Raw genomic sequence first — 20,650 nt, forward strand, 5'->3', positions numbered from 1 at the left:
ACTCCGTAATCATGAGTTGTAATTCGTCCCCTGAGTTACTCAGCAATGCAATGTCATCGGCGAAGCGCAGGTTACTAAGGTACTCTCCATTAACTCTTATCCCTAGCTGTTCCCATCCTAGGCTTCTGAAAACCTCCTGCAAGCACGCGGTGAAAAGCATTGGGGAGATTGTGTCCCCCTGCCTTACACCCTTCTTGATTGGTATTTTGTTGCTTTCTTCATGAAGCACTATGGTAGCAGTTGATCCCCTGTAGATTTCTTCCAGGATGTTTATATATACTTCATCTACGCCCTGATTCCGCAGTGTCTGTATGACGGCTGATATTTCTACTGAATCAAACGCCTTCTCGTAATCTATGAAGGATATGTATAGTGGTTGGTTATATTCTGAGCATTTATCTATTACCTAATTGATAGTATGAATGGGGTCGATTGTTGAAAAGCCTGTTCAAAATACTGCTTGCTCCTTTGGTTGATTGAATTGTAATGTTTTCTTTACTCTGTTAGCAATTACCTTTGTAAATAGCTTGTATACTACAGAGAGCAAGCTAATCGGCCTGTAATTCCTCAAGTCCTTGTCATCTCCTTTCTTATGTATTAAGATGATGTTAGCGTTCTTTCAAGACTCTGGTACTCTTCCCGTCAGGAGACACCTCGTAAACAGGGTGGCTAGTTTTTCTAACACAATCTGTCCTCCATCTTTCAGCAGATCTGATGTTACCTGATCCTCACCAGCAGCTTTCCCTCTTTGCATGCTCTCCAAAGCTTTTCTGACTTCTTCTATCATTACTGGTGGGGTGTCATCTGGCTTACGGCTAGTTCTTATAGTATTAAAGTCGTGGTTGTCCCTGCTACTGTTCAGATCTCTGTAAAACTCCTCCGCTATTTCAACTATCCTATCCATATTGGTAGTTATTTTGCCCTCTTTGTCCCTTAGTGCATACATCCGATTTTTGCTATCCCAAGTTTCCTCTTCACTGCTTTGACGCTTCCTCCGTTTTTCCCAGCGTGTTCAATTCTCTCCATGTTATACCTTCTTACATCGGATACCTTACGCCTAATAATCAACTTCGAAAGCTCTGCCAGTTCTATCTTGTCTGTTGTACTTGAGACTTTCATGATTTGGCGCTTCTTAATGAGATTCTTCGTTTCCTGGGAAAGCTTGCCAGTGTCCTGTCCAACTACCCTGCCTCCAACTTCCACTGCACACTCCGTGATGATACTCGTTAGATTATTATTCATCGTATCTATGCTAAGGTTGGTTTCCTCACTAAGAGCCGAGTACCTGTTCTGAAGCGAGACTCTGAATTCCTGTACTTTCCCTCTCAGTGCTGGCTCATTGATTGGCTTCTTGCGTAATAGTTTCTGTCGTTCCTTTCTCAAGTCTAGGTGAATTCGAGACCGTACCATTCTATGGTCACTGCATCGTACCTTGCCAACCACTTCCACAATCTGCACGATTCCTGGGTGTGCACTCATTATAAAGTCTATTTCGTTCTTATTTTCGCCATTAGGGCTACTCCATGTCCATTTGCGGTTTCCTCGTTTTCGGTAGAAGGTATTTAAAATCTGTAAATTATAGCGTTCTGCGAATTCTACTAGTAGCTCTCCTCTGGCGTTTCTAGTACCGATGCCATAATCTCCTACTGCCTGGTCTCCAGCCTGCTTTTTCCCAACCTTTGCAATAAAGTCTCCCATCAGTATTGTTTACTGTGTTTTTACCTTACTCATTGCCGATTCCACATCTTCATAGAAGCTTTCAACTGAAGCGTCATCATGGCTGGATGTAGGCGCGTAGGCCTATACCACCTTCATCTTTTATCTCTTATTCAGATAATTACAATACCTACCACCCTTTCATTAATGCTATAGTATTCCTCTATGTTGCCAGCTATGTTTCTGTGAATTAGGAACCCCACTCCCAGTTCTCTTCTGTCAGCCAAGCCCCGATAGCAAAGGACGTGCCCATTCTGTAGCACCGTATAGGCCTCATCTGTCCTCCTAACCTCACTGAGCCCTTTTATATCCCATTTAACACCCTCTAGCTCCTCGAATAGTACAGCTAGACTTCCCTCACTAGATAAGGTTCTAGCGTTAAACGTTGCCAAGTTCAGGTTCCAATGGCGGCCTGTCCGGATCCAGAGATTCTTAGCACCCTCTGCTGCGTTGCAGATCTGGCTGCCGCCGTGGTCAGTTGTTTCGCAGCTGCTGGGGACTGAGGGCCGTGAGTTATTTGACGTTTGCATGTGGGAGGTAGCGGCCAGATACTGCACCAGGGTGGTCAATCCTTCTCTGGTGAGGGAGTGCGTTCCCGGCGGTGGTTACCGGCCAGGCCACACCCCAGGCCTCGTAATGCAGTTCCATCACCATGCGGATTTTTTTTATCCTGTTGGGAACTGCGCGGCACCGGGATTTGAACTTTTGCATGCGAGGCGCATGCTCTAATCACTACGCCATCGCTGCTGGTTTAGCACTACCATTGCATAGTGCTAAAACAGACGACGTTTTTTTAATGTACACAGGTGCTTGTTACAATAGTTGTTTACAAAAATAATTAGCTAATAACCGAAAATAAGCAGCTCACTCATATATATTACTACACTATATATTAGGTACACATATATTCACTTTGTGCTGTGGGCGAGAGCTATTCGAAAACATACAGTGTGCTTCAGTGAGCCATGGCACAGCCTAGAATGGACACTTGCTTAATTTTTACATGACAGTAAATAGTAAATAGTCTGCAATAAGAATTTGGTAGTTGTGGTATTTCTCACTTCATTTTCGATTTTCAGTGAAAATGCTGTCATCCCTCATTAGAGTGCATAAGTTTTTGGCATGTACAGAATTAGTTGTGTGCTTCTCGGATAACACACACTTTCATCCTAGAGGTAGGATCCCTGCTTTAGCTGTCTTGTCCATAAATCCTGGTCCAATTTTTATATTTGGTCACCGAATCACAACCTGTCGTTATTTTAACACATGACTGCCTCAGCAGTAAACACAGTCTTGCATATGTTGCCTAATTGATCTAGTTATTTCTGGTTTTAAAAGGTCTTCAAACATATCTGCTGAAACACTCTACATGTTGGACACGGTACAAGCAACGAAAAGTTCTTGGTGTGTTGCTGAAGCCAACATTTGAATAAGTTTGCTTTTCAAAATCTTGGCTCCAGCACCAGCTCATGTTCCAAGGATCCTCCCATGAACTTCTACCTTATTTAAATTCAGAAGTAACGGTCATGAGACAGTCTTAAGCTGAATTTTCCGAACGTGTTAGTGTGTGTCAGTAGACGCGGCACATCCCTCACGAGAGATGCATTTCTAGACTTGTTCATTCGCAAGTGCGCAAAATTAAGCAATTCTGTTTATTAGTGTATTAAGCGGAGAAAATTTAAATTCGTTTGTGAGGTGACGTTTCCAAATTAATCTTTTAGTGATTAGGCTTAATTTTGATCACGATATAGCTCCGGAACTATTACACCTGTCCTGATGAAACCTGAGTGGCCACAGGTCTACTACTAGGGCTTTTCACTGTATGAGTTAGGAGTTTCCCAGTAGATTATTACCAAAGTTAAAAGCGATCGTACGGAAAAAAGAAAAAAAAAGTAGTCCGAGGCTTTGATTGGACGGGCGTACCTTTTGCCCGAGCAGTGAGCCACCCTCCTCCTCTGAGCGAGGGCGAGGGAAGACGCGGGCGCCACACGTTTATTAGCGGTTCTCGTTAAATTCTTTCTAATTCTGTATCTTCCAGTTACCTTAAGCTATCAAAAATATTTTTACACGGAAAAAACCGGACTGTTGTGTTCTAAAAGAAGACATTAGCTATTTTTCGATGGCGTTTGTAGCTCCTTTTGAAAAATTGTTTTAATGAAATCAGCTTTTTGCTGATTACCACCTTAATTAAGGGCCTAGAGTGTACGAAATCGGGCCTCCTGGTAGCCTATGGGGTGCTGTTTATATTATAATAAGCGGACAAAGTTTAAATGCGTTTGCGAGGTGATATTACCAATTTAATCTTTTTAGTGACTAGGCTTAATTTTGATTGCAAAATAACTCTGGAACTATTAAACCTAGCCTGATCAAACTTCATCAGCGTCAGGTTTACCCTAAGGACTTTCAACTTTATAAGTAAGAAGTTTCCCGGCAGAATATTAACGAAGCTACAAGCGATCGTAAAAAAAACACGTGGTTCGAATATTGTTGTTTTCACAGATTCACACTGTTTTCCGCTCCTAAAATTTAAAATTTTCGTTTGGAATAGCAGTATTTGTAGCGGTTGAACTCTTTGTATCTTCACGAACAAATAGACACCACTCTGACCCTCCTAGAACCAAAATTGCTAAAGTTATAGGTAGATATGTGCAGAGCTCACTTACCCTTTGATACAACAGCCCAAAGGTACAGTTTATATAGTTAAAGAGCAAGATGGAGGTAGTAATGGATTCTTGCAAGCATAAGGCAATAACCAAAAGTTGATCTAATGAAGAATGAAATGCCACTTGTGGCCACAGCCAAAAAAAATGAGGCACAGAGAGGTGAGCCATCATTAAAATTACAGTGTGGAATTCAAGACAGTCATATAATTGCAACCATTATGTCAATATGCATTGTTCGGTGTCAGATTCCTGAAAATGAAAGTTGTAGCTGAAAAAAAGACAGAAATGTGTCGTCTGAGAAATAAAGGATTCCACCAAGCCATCATCAATAAACTTGCTGACATTGATATTGAAACTGGCATACAGCCATTGTAGATCAGCTGCGACATATCAGCTAAGGGCTATTGCCAAGGGGCTCATCAATTGGCTTGGCAACATTGAATGTGATGAACAACTAAAAGTGGTACAACTTGCCCTTACTGAATTTTTCAACACCTTGAAAGAATCTGCAGAGCTGATTTGACAATTCAGCATTCCTGCAATTTATTTGCCATTGAGAACCTTCTGAAAGCTATATACCCCCCATGGTAGCTTGGTTTGCCAGATGGCTGCCATGGAAAGAAAACACATGGCTTGATGCGTAAATGAAAAAATGATTTTACATATGTGAGTCTTTTATTCCGAGGAAGATTGAACAGCTTCCGTCAGGGCTATGTCTTCACACTGCGTTCACTAAAATAATAACACTGTCATTTACATTACTAATAATATAATGGGAGTTTAAGGTCCCAGAATCACCAATAATTATTAGAGATGCCGTAATGGAGAGCTCTGAAAATTTTAACTCCTTGAGGTTCCTGCAGTTTGCAGTTAAAAACTTTCTTCTGTAATTATTTTTTTATTTTGAACATATTGTTAACCCTCTGGAGGGTTTTTACAGGAGAGGGAGCCAAAAAAAAGCACTAAAAGCAGCCACATCAAAAGTAACAATACAATACAATTTGGTCGGAGTAGCTATGATGAGCAAGTACAAGTTAAGCAGAAGGAAATTACATGCATACATACGGTGACAGCGGATGCATTAGTAATTTTATACAATCCCAAATATGGGTAGAGAAGAGTTTACACACTTGTAACAGTTGGTGTAAATACATGTATTGGCAATCGACCCAATACAAGAGGGCAATAATAAAATTTGTGTTCTTGTTTAGTGTTATCTGCCTTTTTTTGCGAGAAGTAAGGCAGGCTAACAACACTGACACAGAGAGAAGGAGATGTAGAAATACCCAGGACAAGTAAAACATAAATATCACTCACCTGATCAGATCAGTGGGAACGACAGAATCCCGTCTTCGAAGCATGCAACGCTTAATATACAATTCGAGAAAACACAGCGTAACACTCATGCTGCCTGTATAGGCTATCTTCTCGCACTGAACGCGTTGCCACAACAAGTGCATAACTTGTGCAGTTCGTAAATAATATTACTTAAGTAATAAATCAATTTATGTGAATTATTACACGCAACGCTTAATATACAATTCGAGAAAACACAGCGTAACACTCATGCTGCCTGTATAGGCTTTCTTCTCGCACTGAACGCGTTGCCACAACAAGTGCATAACTTGTGCAGTTCGTAAATAATATTACTTAAGTAATAAATCAATTTATGTGAATTATTACATAAGCATAATGACGAACAGAATGCTGCGGAACGCTGAAGCATTTTCGTAACACTCATTGTTGGCAAGTCGATTCACAGATGTATCTTTTTATGTCTAGCTTTTCCAACGTTTGGGCATCTTAATGTGCTATAACGCGAATCGTTAACGTGACCATGGACAAGAGCCTATCAAAGCATGCAGGGTGATGCAGACACAATAACTTGTTTGTTTTTCTTGGTGACTCTTATTAGTATTATTCGTCCAGCAGCAAATGTTGAGATGCCGTAACATGGTCAAGAATTCCACAAAGGCCAATCTGCACTGGCGCATTTGGCTAGGAGGAGAGGAGGGTTGCAGAAGAGTTTTGTGGGCTAACACCCTCCCTGTTTCCTCGAGGTTGTTCATTCTGGCGTGAGTGTATATACACGCGCACATAAAAACGCTCACATGACCAGGCTTAAACGGTATAGTCGACCCCCCAAAAAACCATTTCCGGCTACGCCCCTGTTCGTCTGCTCGGGTAGCATGTTGCAAATAAGTTTAAGACTACTGTCGATGAACGAGCCGGAAAGGATTACTTGGTTGGCGTATCGGAAGCCGTACGGCTTGGCTGTCCACAATGGAGCGCACATAGTGGAGTTTTGAGAGCGTAAAACAGCGGCACTACTGTGAGCATGAATTCTGTGCATTGTCAGCATGAAACGTAAATGTTCCGAAACGTCGACGAATGGTTTTGATTGGGTCAGTTACCATAACTGTTATTTGCAAGTAGTTTTTAAAACAGTGGAACGGCATTTGCGCTGGGTTTACTAAAATGAGCACTGTGGACATCTACAGCGCGTCTGCATGTAGTGAAATCATGTAAACGACAGACTGAGCGCTCTTCCGAAGTATACAGGTTGTTAATTAGCATGTAAGGGGCCCGCCGCGGTGGTCTAGTGGCTAAGGTACACGGCTGCTGACCCACAGGTCGCGTGTTCGAATCCCAGCTGCGGCGGCTGCATTTCTGATGGAGGCGGAAATGTCGCAGGCCCGTGTGCTCAGATTTGGGTGCACGTTAAAGAACCCCAGGTGGTCGAAATTTCCGAAGCCCTCCACTACGGCGTCTCTCATAATCATATGGTGGTTTTGGGACGTTATACCCCACAAATCAATCAAATCAATCAATTAGCATGTAAGGCCTCTTAAGGATTCCTGTATGTAGGAATAAGTGTGTTAAGCTAATTTTATTGGCCAACTGGTGTGCATATACGTACCCCATCGTTTAGGCGACATGAGGGACTAGTACAGAATAGTACCTACACAACTGTGAAGGATATTGAGGCAATAATAATACTTAATTCCAGATCACATTTGATTAGAAGCTTTTACTATAGGTATTTCAAAAGTTAGTGGATTTGTATAAACGCCTAAAAATGATTTCAGTTTTTATGCGTCGTTGAATTAAGATCAGCCAATTTAGTCTATCATATCAGGGGCGTAGCCAGATATTTTTTTCTGGGGTGGGGAGTTTACATGGACCCGACGTTAAGGGGGGGGGGGGGGGGGAGTACAGGCTTCAAATTTCTTCAGTGACATGACTATCAGTGATAGTTTGAGCAGATTATGAAGATGTATATCATGTCATGAGGTTCCCCTCCCTCCTCTACATGCATATGCTTGTGAATAGAGTAGATGTAAAGTGATTCCAGTAAAATACAGTAATCGACAGGTACAGTGGTCATTTGGAGGGACGGCCTCTCGTCGCACCATTTACTGGACTCATCATTGCGAAAAGTTCGAAACCTCATCATTGCGACAACTTGCCCGATTGGGAAAGACATCGCGTATCGTTAATGTTAAGCGTATAGATGGCGCATACTCGTCATGGCGAAGCGCGTTTCACAAGTCAAGGACGGCTCCGCTTACAACGTGAATGAGAGGTATAGAGAGCATGTTTTTGTACGTTCATAATTGCGTTTCGGTTTTGCTTACTTTGCTGAGCGAATTTCTTGCTGTCGATGTTTGTGACTGCACGCCTATGGGAATAATTTTTAAGTTAATATGTCAAGCAGCCCTGACGCGGCGATAGCTTTAGTGAACATTTTTTTTTAGTTTACTACGCGCATCCAAGCATACTTGCGATGCACATTAAGTAATTTTTGTAAGCTGTGCTGCACGTTCGCATTATGAATTCACACGCGTTATTTTTTCAGCAGACTTTCTCGCAACCTTGGTTGACATCAGAGTTGTACTGCGGCTTTTGATATCAATGAAGTACTCCAATCGTAGATGTTTCATCGTGCAATCTGTGAGAGCAAGGTAATTATTGTTGAGATATGTTCACTCGGTCTCAATCTGAAGATCACCTGAGACCAGTCTATACGTACTCACATATAAATAGCTTCTTGCTGCGTATATGCACTGGAAAACATAAATACGCGCAAAAACGAGTAATTATTTTGTTGTTTTTTTCTTCTTGTCATACCTTTCGTCGCTCTGCTTCCGTAAACGATAGCGTTGCGTCAAGGTGTCGTCTGTTGTTTGCAAGGGTGCAGCCGTAATTTCTTTTTACGTAAACAGATTCAGAACTGCCCAAAATATTTCACTGCGCAGCATAGATATTCCATGCATACACTGTTCTACAACCAGTCCGTGCATTCATGTTTGCAGCTCTTACTCAGGCGCGAACAGGAGCAGCCTCGTTCCACACAAAATCTCGAGTGATCGGTTGACTATAGCGATGACGGAATGAACGCCAGTCTCGTTCAAGGCGTAGCGCTCCAAAATCGATTTCTCAGAACGTGTGCTTTGACGAGAACTGCCAGCGCATGCAACACAGGTTCACTTACGCTGTACTGTGCATCCATGTCTGTCGGTTGTCTGTTTCGGGCATTCTGATGTGAGTCGCTGGAATTTCATTGCTGCATGGCACCAACCTTTTTACGTTCATTCACGTTTGTGGCATGGGATCACAACGCAACAGAAACTACAAGTCTTCCGTAGGGGCGCAATCACAAACGCGAGGCGTTTCGTGCGCAGAGTAAGATACTGGGCAAGCGCGACCTTACCGGCACCTGAAGAGCAGCAGACAAAATGTATACCCGCGAATATTTCTGTCAGGGGAGAAACGAGCGCTAGTATTTAAGGCAAAACTTTACTAGCCGACATGTATCGTCGCTAAAGATTTCGTTTCTCGCATTCAGCGTCCCTGCCGAACGTTGCTGGGTGCATTGCTTTTTGCATTACGAAGTCACCTCATTAATATACGCTGCCTACCCGTATTGCTGGGTTGTTCGTGTTCTGTGTCAATCAGCGCCCTTTTATGAGACACGATGACCGCGCCGAAACGCCGTAAGGCAACGCTTGATGATTATTTCTTGAAAGGTGACGATGCTCTTAGCGTACATTCGACAACTGGCGAAAAGGCTACAGCAGCCGAAGAAAGGGTCCCCAGCTTTAGTTCTCGCGGCCTGAATATGACCCGTGCGCCGAAAGAACACCTGAAAACCGATTGGAGCATGATGCATGCACGGAAACGAAGATTCCTGATAACGACATTGGTTATTACGTGTTTAACGAGCCAAGACGCCAAAAGTTGCAGAACGAGGAGACTAGACGACGTTCGCTAGTGACGCCATAGAAACGAGGCGCTAACTACACGTTTTCCTCAGCTCGTAAGCGCTAACTGAAGTTTTAACCCCTCTGACTAGAAATGTTCTTCTGGTTGGTATATTCCAAATTTCAAGAGGGAGCTCCACGCAACACATTTGTGCTTTTTGGAGAAGAAAGTTCAGGCAAGTGGACCCACCAAGTTCTCGGTGCTTTGGTTCTTTCTACGTTCACATGCTGAAAAACGCACTCGAAAATTTCAGAAGCCATAGCGAGTGTGACTACAAGATGACTGTTCTATACGCAACGAATTTTCTAGAAGCATTGAAAGGCGAGTCAATTACTGAAAATATGGAATCATCAGCGAAAACAGAAAAGGAATCAAACAAAAAAATGATCTCCACCATATTTATGATCTTCTGTGGGCAAAAAGATGATTATTAAAGACGCCGTAGTGAGGCGCTCCGGAAGTTTTACCACTTTGGGTCTTTAACGGGCGCGTAAATCAAAGTGAAGTGCACGGGCCTTGAGTGTTTTCGCCGACATAAAAAATATGACCGGGATTTGATTCCACGACAAGCGGGTCAGCATTAGAGCACCGTAACAAGACCACTATGGCGGGTAGTAAAAACCGTCCAGACGGTTTTGGTAAAATTACTATGCGCTACTTTTCGTCTAGCTGTAGAAGCGCAAGTTAAATATATATATTGTAGGCATCTATTATGCGCTTCATCCTCATCTGAACCGCAGTCAATCATCATCATATGTTCTGGCTGACAATCATCATCTGCTTGGCACGAGCGCTTCTTTGTCGGGTCCGTTGCGCTTGTTCGTTCCCGAGTTCACGGCCAATAAACCTCGCTACAACCGAGTCGTCATACGTGGTGGAGGTGGATTGACGTTCCCAGTACCTCTACTTACAACGCCTACTCGCTGGAGCTCCGTTCAGGCCGCCGCTTGGACCCTCAGTCCGCCAACATGTCTCACAGTGAGTGGGTGGATGCCCTTTCGGCTCCCGTCTCTGCGCCGCAAGCCGTCACTGCGCCGCAAGCCCCTCCTCTTTACATCGTAAACCACCAGCGTGACCCTCCGATCTTCGCTGGTCTCCGCGGCGAAGATGTGGAGGACTGGCTCGATAACTACGAGCGGGTAAGCGCAACTAATCACTGGGATGACTCTAACAAGCTCCGCCGAGTATCGCTTTATCTCACGGGCGTTGCCAAGACATGGTTCTTGAACCATGAGATCGACCTCACCGACTGGCCTGCCTTCAAGCAGCAGCTTCGCCAAGTATTCGGCACGCCAGCCGTTCGATCCGCTCTAGCGAGGAGGGCCCTAGATACTCGCCAACAACGTCCCGGCGAGTCATACACATCTTATATCGAGGATGTCCTTGCGCTTTGCCGGCGCGTCAATTCTTCGATGTCCGAGTCGGACAAACTGCGTCACATCCTGAAGGGCATCGGAAGCATTGCCTACAATGCCCTTGTTGCCCAGAATCCTTCTACTGTCACGGACGTCGTCTCTACGTGTCAGCGTCTCGACGAACTTGATTCTGTTCGCCTTCAGTCGGGCAATAGTGAACACCGTACCGCAGACCGGGACCTGCGTGACATGATACGGGAGATCATACGAGAAGAACTTCAATCAATGGGCATCTCACAACCTTCTCCATCTGTCACACAGCCTTCAAGCATGGCCCTCCGTGACATCGTAAGGGAGGAACTAACATCATTCACCGGTCCAGCCTACGTCCAGCCACCTCCGTCTAGCCCTCCAACGTACGCGCAAGTTGCGGCCGCGCCTCCTCGCAACGTAAACTCTACTTCACCGCTGCCATCATTCACGCTGGTTGCTGCTGCACCACCGGTCCACTTCCGGCCAATCCCACCCGACCCTCCGTCAGTCCACTTGAGTGCGCTATCTCCCGGTGTGCCGAACGCCCTCTACTACCCGCCTTGGCGCCCGTCTCGCCCAACATGCTTTTACTGTGGATATCGTGGCCATATATCGCGCTTCTGCCGCAAGCGCCAGCAGGACGCACGTCGCGGGTACGACATGCGCGAACGGGACTTTTCCAGAGGGGACTCTTACGCTCGGAGTTATTCATCTGGACAGCAGCGGTCTCCATCTCCGCCCGCGTCGACTGAGACGCGGAACACTTACCGTTCAAGCCGACGCCGATCACCTTCGCCCTTCCGTCGCTCCTCCTCTCCTCTTCGGCCAGCCTCGTTTACTACTGATAACCGGTCGGAAAACTAAATGATGCAGTTTTCGGAGGAGAAACTGCATGTAACAGTAGGACTCATATTCCTCCAGCACGCCCGTTCAACATGGTTTCTGTTACGGTGGAAGGAGTTCTCGTGGACGCTTTGGTGGACACCGGTGCTACAGTTTCTGTGATTAGGTATGATTTGTGCAAACGCCTGAAGAAAGTAATGACACCTTATAATGGACCCAATCTAGTCGAAGCCCAGGGGAACGCTATCCGCCCTTTTGCTCTTTGTACTGCTCGTGTGTTTATTCATGACATTTTGCATTACATCGAGTTCACTGTGCTTACCCGGTGCTCTCACCAGCTAATTCTAGGGTGGGACTTCTTATCTTCTTCTTCAGCCGCTATATGTTGTGGTGAACGGATTCTGCACCTAACTAATACGGACTCCATGTTCGACGAAGGCGTCTACAAGCCTCTACGCCTGTTCGCTCGCGAAGATCTCGAACTACCGCCACACCAAGAACGAATTGTGACCCTGATCTCTAAGGACATCGACCACGGTGACGTCTTGGTGTCCCCTTCGTCGACTTGCGTCGCAAAAGGCATAGCCCTTGCATCAGGTGTCGTACGCTTTCACCATGGCTCCGCGCTCGTCATCGCTACGAATGAAACGCCAGAGAAAGTTCTCCTGCCAGAGGGCACTGCAGTAGCCTGTGTTGTGGATGCTGAGCCTGTCAGCGTCACGCCACTTAACCCTGCCTCTACCAACGACCGTTCTATGAGTAAGCCTGCCTCATCCTCTCCCTTCACAGCTCTTATCAGTGATGACTTAACAGCTATGCAGGCGCAGCAGTTGCTTGCGTTATTAACGAAACACGCCGATTCTTTCGACACCTGCTCCTCAACGTTGGGCCGAACTACCACTGCAGCGCATCGCATTCAGACGGAGGGAACATCTATTGTACATCGCCGCCCGTACCGCGTGTCTCTCGCTGAGCGAAAAATCATCGAGGAAAACGTCGCTGACATGCTCCAACGAGAAATAATTCGTCCATCAACTAGCCCTTGGTCATCCCCTGTTGTTTTGGTACGGAAAAAAGATGGCTCCGTGCGCTTTTGCGTTGATTACCGGGCACTTAACAACATCACACGCAAGGACGTATACCCCATGCCACGCATCGACGACGCCCTTGATTCACTGCAAGGCGCCGAATACTTTTCAAGCCTTGATTTGCGTTCGGGATATTGGCAAATTCCCATGCACGATGACGACAAAGAAAAAACGGCATTTGCAACCCCCGATGGCCTATACGAATTTAACGTGATGCCTTTCGGGCTCTGCAATGCGCCCGCGACGTTTGAACGCATGATCGACACCGTCCTGCGTGGTCTGAAATGGAAGACGTGTCTCTGCTACCTTGATGACATTGTCATCTTTTCATCAACGTTTGTCAGCATCTGAGCCGCTTGGATGACGTCCTAACATGCCTCGCCGGTGCGGGTCTGCAGCTCAACACTAAGAAGTGCCGTTTCGCCACCAAATCCATCAAGGTTCTCGGTCATGTCGTCAGCAAGGACGGTATTCGCCCTGACCCTGAAAAGATCGCTGCCGTCCTTCGATTTCCATGCCCCACAAGACTTAAGGATTTGCGAAGTTTTCTTGGCCTCGCATCATATTTTCGTCGCTTCATACAAAATTTCGCTTCAATAGCTGCGCCACTTCACAAACTACTTGCATCTAATGCACCCTTTGTGTGGTCCGAGGAATGTCAGTCGGCGTTTCACCTATTGAAGAAAGCTTTGACGTCAGAGCCTGTACTCTGCCATTTTGATGACACCGCCCCAACACTCCTGCATACCGACGCCAGCGGCTACGGTATAGGTGCTGTTCTCCTCCAACGCGATAACTCTGGACGAGAAAGGGTCATCGCATATGCTATCCGAGTGCTAACTTCTACCGAAAAAAACTATACCATCACTGAGCAGGAGTGCCTCGCTGTGGTTTGGTCCATACAAAAGTTCCGTCCTTATCTGTACGGCCGTCAATTCACCATCGTAACGGACCACCACGCCTTATGCTGGCTTTCTACAATGAAGAACTTGTCCGGACGCTTGGGTCGTTGGATTTTACGCCTACAGGAGTATCAGTTTGAGATTATTTATAAATCAGGCAAAAAACATCAAGACGCCGACGCTCTTTCTCGTTGCCCACTACCTACAGCGTCGTTCGACACTCCAGCTGCCACCTCCAACGACACCAATGCGGACGTGACTCCCACTTCTGTTGCCTTGCTCGCCTCGCTGTACCAACCGCCAATCGACGATGAACAACCCTTCAGTTCTCACCAGCAGGCTGACCCGTATTGTCGGCGCATTATAGACCACCTTTCAGGAGCTACGTGTCCACCCAATGCACGCCTTCGTCGACAACTCGAGCACTTCAAGTTTCAGGACGGTGTGCTGTATCGTCACATATATCATCCTGACGGCACACGCTGGGTACCTGTTCTGCCACGCGCTCTTCAACGTCATGTACTTAACGCCTTTCATGACGATTTGACTGCTGGCCACCTAGGTTTTCAAAAAACCTACGACCGCATTCGAAGCCGCTTTTATTGGCCTGGGATTTCCACCAGCGTAGCAAAGTACGTGGGTTCCTGCTCTCCATGCCAACTTCGCAAACTTCCGACATCTCCCCCAGCTGGTCAGTTACAGCCAATGACGTGCCCTGCAACACCTTTCGAGGTCGTCGGTGTCGATCTTTATGGACCCCTTCCTGTTACTGGTGCTGGAAATAGATGGATAGTCACCGCCGTAGACCATATGACACGCTACGCCGAGACAACTTCAGTAGCTACTGGTTCAGCATCGGAAGTTGCTGACTTCGTCCTTCAGGCCATAATACTACGTCATGGTGCACCTCGTGTACTTCTGAGTGACCGTGGAAAGGTGTTCTTATCACAGCTTTTAGGTGAAGTTCTTCGCGTTTCTGGTACCACACACAAGATGGCGTCTAGCTACCATCCTCAAACAAATGGTCTGACCGAGAGATTTCATCGAACCCTTGCCGACATGATCGCCGTATACATTCAACCGGATCACAGAAACTGGGATAAACTTCTACCGTTCCTCACTTTCGCCTACAACACCGCTGTCCAGCGCACAACAGGCTACTCACCGTTTTATCTCGTTTACGGACGTTCACCTACTTTCTTTATCGATGTTTCCTTCTTCACCAGCAATGGCCCGACATCACCATCTTCTTGCGAAGAATATATTTCTCGCCTTGCCCAGTGCCGCCAGCGCGCTCGTATGAACACGGAAGCTACGCAACAAGCAAGGAAGGCCGTCTACGACACCTCTCATCGTGTGGTATCATTCCGACCGGGTGACGAGGTGCTGCTATTGACACCAATTCGCACACCTGGTCTCTGCGACAAGTTCCAGCCTCGATTCATCGGCCCATATGTTGTTTTAGAGCAGACTTCACCTGTCAACTATCGTGTGACGCTTCTTATCGTGCCAACTGACCGCCGTTACCGCAGCACCGAAATTGTACACGTTTCCCGCATGAAGCTTTTCACACGACGTTCCTCGTCACCTTGACTACCCGCCCGCAGCGGCCAGGCTGGCCGCTTCCACGGGGGGGGGGGGGGGGGCGGGGGAATCAGTGTAGGCATCTATTATGCGCTTCATCCTCATCTGAATTGCAGTCAATCATCATCATATGTTCTGGCTGACAATCATCATCTGCTTGGCACGAGCGCTTCTTTGTCGGGTCCGTTGCGCTTGTTCGTTCCCGAGTTCACGGCCAATAAACCTCGCTACAACCGAGTCGTCATAATATATATATATATATATATATATATATATATATATATATATATATATATATATATATATATATATATATTCTTGTTGACAACGCTCCCGTTGTGCCATATTCCATACCTTCAAGAAGACTAACTGGCCCATTGAATTATTACTCCCACACTATATATATATATATATATATATATATATATATATATATATATATATATATATATACTGCTGAAAATCACTTTCACACCGTGGCAGAGTGATTCTGTTCTATCCCGTTGTCTCCTCCTTCCTTTTCGGTGGCACCTTTCACTTGCAGACGTGTTTCGCGGATACGAAAGATGTGAAAGGCAAGCCAACAACCCATGTTAGCGTGTAAGAATTCTTGAAAATTTGGGTAACATATGTGGCATATAGTACGACATGTCATGAACAGGATAACCTTCGCGTCAATTGAAAAAGATAATAAACAGTATTCCGCTTTGTCATGTATCTGTGTACTGCGTAAAGCATTGCTTGCACAGGGTTTACTTCATTTCTTGTAAAAATTATGGTTACTGTATATAGTGTTCTTAACTTTACATGATAAAATACCCACCCATGTTTCTTCATTTTTTCCATTTCTTGTGGTGCGTCATGTCGGTAGTTGCAGGAATAGCTTGGTGTGCCCTTTTAGTCATGTCAATGTAACGGGACGAAGAGATGAAGCGAATCTATATATTATCTTTATTTGTCGCATGCTTTCTCAGCTTTATGTTCCTTATTCTTGCGCTGTTTGCCACACTCCTGAACAATAAAACTTCTGCTCACTGCAGCTGCCCACACTGCATTTCTCATTGCGCATCTTTAGGTTTATGACTACCATCTTTTTATTTATCAGCTTAAGTTACATGATGAGTATTTTAATACGCCTTTCTAGAGCTGTGATGGGCTCGCAGGTTCGTTTGTGTTGCACCTTCGTCCCTAGAAAACACTTCGGAGAGCCTTAAGCTGTTAGGGCATAGTAAAGATGCGCTTCTATATATTGTACGCTTCTATGCAAACGAAGTTCAGTGGATGAGCTGAATATCGCGCGTGCGTTCGCGTTTGTGTTTTTGGGTGTGTGTGTTCAGATGTTAGCAGAACATGCGGAAGTTTATTAGAAATGTTAGTCTTTGGCTTGAGTATATCTTAGAACACGTTCGAAGAGTTGCACGGTAACATGCTTGAACGTAGCCTATCAGACCTTGGAACTCTGTCGGGATTTTACCATTAAAACGAGCCTCTTTCTAATGAAAACTAGTGTTGTGATCGACTCCTGTGAGATCTGTTCCAGCGGGTAAAAGTATGTCAACCGCACCGGCATTAATCTCGTAGCTGAGCCAACTTAAAGTGCTCGCGGTAGAGATTACTGCTCAAAATGTCACAGTGCGAAAGCCTTGACAAACACCAGGCATTATTAACTGTAAAGGCGCCAAGGAATGATAGTGTGATAGTATGACCGCTTAGTTTTTAAATGATGTCACCGCGAAGTGATGAAAAAAAAGTGGGTAAGGGGGGGAGTGCACGAAGAATTGGGGGAGCGGGGGGGAGTCTGAGGCTCCCCCTCTGGCTACGCCACTGCTTTATAATTTTGATTATGCTTTCTTGGAAGGCTGTAGAGTGTCACCAAAACGGTATATGCTGAGACAGAGCACCTGAAAATTAGTGCGAGATGTATAACAATATGAGTAAGCCACAGGTGGCGCAAAAATGTAGAATTACTAAAGAAGCGAAAGTGTAAGCAGAATGTACATTAATTCCGCTCCCGAAAGTTTGCGGAGCACAAAATTTTCAAAAAAGCTATATTGCCGTTTTATCTGGGAATATATATTCTCCAAAGAGATGTTCCAGCCTTGGGAGGTTGAAATGGCTTTGTTGAGAGCCTGATGTTTCGGGACCGATTCATTCACTTCCTCAGGGGCTGACTGCGTTGGTCATGAAAGCACCTTCCCGTCTCAATTTTTTCACCATGACTCAGGCTTTCACTTTCCTCCACGTTTCGGAGGCTGTGAACCTATACTGAGTGTTCTGTTTCTAAGTACGGTGATCTCTCCGGACATAGGTAAGAACGAGTGTTTTCCAGAAAGAATACGCCTACATGACGACGTCAGGATGAGGGATGTGCAGCGGAGCGTTCTTGCAGAGCTGTGCAAGAACCATGACCCCACATTCGACTTCAACGGCGCTTTTGTTTCAAAGCAGAGAGGAATCGAAAAGGGGCTCTTGTCCGATTCCTTCTACATTTACAACATACTTGCAAATGTGAACTGGTCCGTCGGAAAAATGCCGTCCGTATACGTTTACAGCCTCCAAAGCGTGAGAGAAAGGAAAAGCCGGAGTCGCGAGACGGGGAGATGTTTCCATGAAGTCACTCTCCGAGGAAGGGGCCTTATCGGTCCCGAAACGTTGCGCTCTCTACAAACTTGACTAGGCTCATTTCAACCTTTCAAATATTCTACTCAGCCAGACAGATTTCTGTAGAAATGTTTACATGTAATTTACAGCCTGTAGTAGTCAGCGTGACCTACCCAGATATCTGCTATAGTTTAGAAGCACGGTACAGTAAGACAGCAGAATTTCACATGGGCAGCCCATGCTCGGTAAACGTTTTGGTGTTGTACATAATGTTTACTTGAAGTGTAACCATGGGGATGCCACAACAGTCGCGAGGATACTTGTCATGGGTGTTTGCTGTACAATAATCTTACCAGGAAGCAGGGACAACTGTCCTTTATGTAATATTTCCTAAGAAAATAAAACTACAGAAGTTTTCTTTAGGTATTGCCACAGATTGTTTGGGAATGAAACATCTTTGTGGCCTGTCATTTCAAAAATAACTGAGCACACAACGCCTTGCACTAAATTGGTTAAGCGGAGCCCTCACCTTAAGGTCCGCGAATTGCCTTGGCTACCTGCCAGTGCTTGATATGATGTATCATACTCATATAACTGCATTTCGTTGCTTTCGCATTTCTACAGAGCAACAGGGTGTATCACAACCTGTATTCACATAAAAGATAAAAAAAACGAAATTAAAAAGAAAGCAAGAGCCCTATCGCTCAACGTGTTCCTAACACTCGACATATTATTATCTAAGGCTGACTGACCAAAGGAAAGCAAAACTTCAAAGGCAGAAGCTTTGGGAAGTCGGCCTCAGAAGCGTACACGAGCCGGGAGTGATAGCGTACGCTGTCTACGCAGGCGATGTGGGTCACTACGACGATCACGGGCAGCTGTACATCGTGGACCGCGTTAAGGATCTGATCAAATGCATGGACCAGCAGGTGGCACCCGCAGAACTCGAGGATCTGCTGATGCGCCATCCATTCGTTCTCCAGGTAGCCGTAGCAGGCGTGCCACACCGAAAGATGGGTGAGGCACCCAGAGCCTTCGTCGTGCTTACCGAAGAGGCGCGCGCCATGTCCGCGGAAGATGTTGCGAATCAACTCAGCGAAATGGTCGCTGGTACGTGCCCCCATGGGATAGTCTTTGTCCTGACGCCGCCACTCATTATGTTGCGTTACGAGAAATTAACCATCAACAAAGAGTGGAACGTTACTTTTACAACATTACTAACAAGCAAACGTAAATAGTGCTCAAGTGCAGCAACAACAGTATAGTTCTGATACAGTGTGGGCCGTGCGCGCGCTGTGTGTGTGCGCTTCCATGTTTGTGTGCGTGCGTGTGTTTAGAACACTGTCGAAAGCAAAGGCAAACATTTGGGACCAGGGCGGTTGTCAGTGTAGCCATTCCTAAATTCTGAGAGCATACTGGTGTTATGTTTAACTAAATAATTAGAAGTAATGAATAAAAAATGAACAAGTTTTAGGGCCGCAATTGCCAAGGGTTCACATTAGATGAGCTGGCATCAGCCAAAGACTCCTCTGAATGCCAGCGCAAATGGTCGCTCCTCATTGGGTAGCGTCTGTCCACCTTAGTTGAGCGAGTTGTCGTGCGTGGGATGCAGGCTTGCCTCACTTGTGATTCGGCGGCTTGAGGTCGTTGCGACGCGGAGAATGAGCATTGCAGCCATTGTATAGAAGAGCTTTCGCTCTAGTACAGCAGGTGGTGCATTGCCAATCTGATTGCATTTTTTGATATGTTCGCAACCTGAAACATCTGCGGTGCTATGGTTAAAATGATGACAATCTGAAAGGATTCAACAGTGAAACGCTCTCTTTGTATTCCTCTATTTTGACAAGGGTAACTGAGCAAGGGTTAGTGCATTCATTAGTTGTTCATGTGGCGATAGTATGTACAGGGATTCGCAGCACTCTAATAATTAGGTTTGTTCATTTCCTAATTACTGAATAATTTTGCAAATGTAGAAACTACCATGTTTGAGCATGTTATTCGACAGCTGTCTGCATCAATTCCTGGCCTTGAAAAACACTTAGAAAATAGGCATGATAAACGTGTAAATTGATACGCACTTTGCATTTGTTTGTTTCTCTCTTTTTCACCAGAATCTTCGGCGCCCCACAAGCACCTCCATGGGGGTGTGCAATTTATGGAAGAATTGCCGAAGTCTGAATCGGGAAAATATCTCCGCCGGCAGCTTAGGGATCAGTATTTGCAATCCATTTTATGAGCAAACGTCAAATAAACAATTACAACCTTGTTTCGGCTGCTCCATGGGTGCAATGTCCGCTTTCATCAACGGAGATTTTGATTCGAACTAAGTTAAAAACGCTTGGGTGTCGGAAACAGGAGTGTCATCTCGGAGCTCATGCTACGCAACTTTGATGCTCAACCATCTGCGATTTGCTTGAATAAAAAAAAAAGAAACATAAGACTATCTATCTAAACATAGAAGTCCTCATCCGAAATATTTTTGTAAAATTTTTTTCAGTACCGCAAGCCGCATGTGAATTCTTTCAGAAAGATAGAAACCATGGCTCGTAAAACGCGTTGTCAAAAATTGTCTTTCCAAAATTCGGATAGGACAAATTTTT

At 45.4% G+C, this 20,650-nt stretch overlaps 1 protein-coding gene across 1 annotated transcript in view; it reads left to right on the forward strand.

Annotated features, from left to right (window-relative positions):
• The window catches only part of LOC119187897 (luciferin 4-monooxygenase-like), a 38,156-nt gene extending 17,838 nt beyond the window's left edge, over positions 1–20,318 (forward strand). Inside the window, exons 6-7 of the mRNA XM_037436003.2 lie at positions 18,897–19,160; positions 20,162–20,318. Of these exons, the coding sequence (XP_037291900.2) occupies positions 18,897–19,160; positions 20,162–20,286 (389 nt within the window). The 3' untranslated portion in view covers positions 20,287–20,318. The remainder of the gene's footprint in view (positions 1–18,896; positions 19,161–20,161) is intronic.
• The last annotated feature ends 332 nt before the right edge of the window (positions 20,319–20,650 follow it).

The sequence above is a fragment of the Rhipicephalus microplus genome, chromosome X (assembly GCF_043290135.1).
Source record: "Rhipicephalus microplus isolate Deutch F79 chromosome X, USDA_Rmic, whole genome shotgun sequence".
NCBI classification, from domain to species: Eukaryota; Metazoa; Arthropoda; class Arachnida; order Ixodida; family Ixodidae; genus Rhipicephalus; species Rhipicephalus microplus.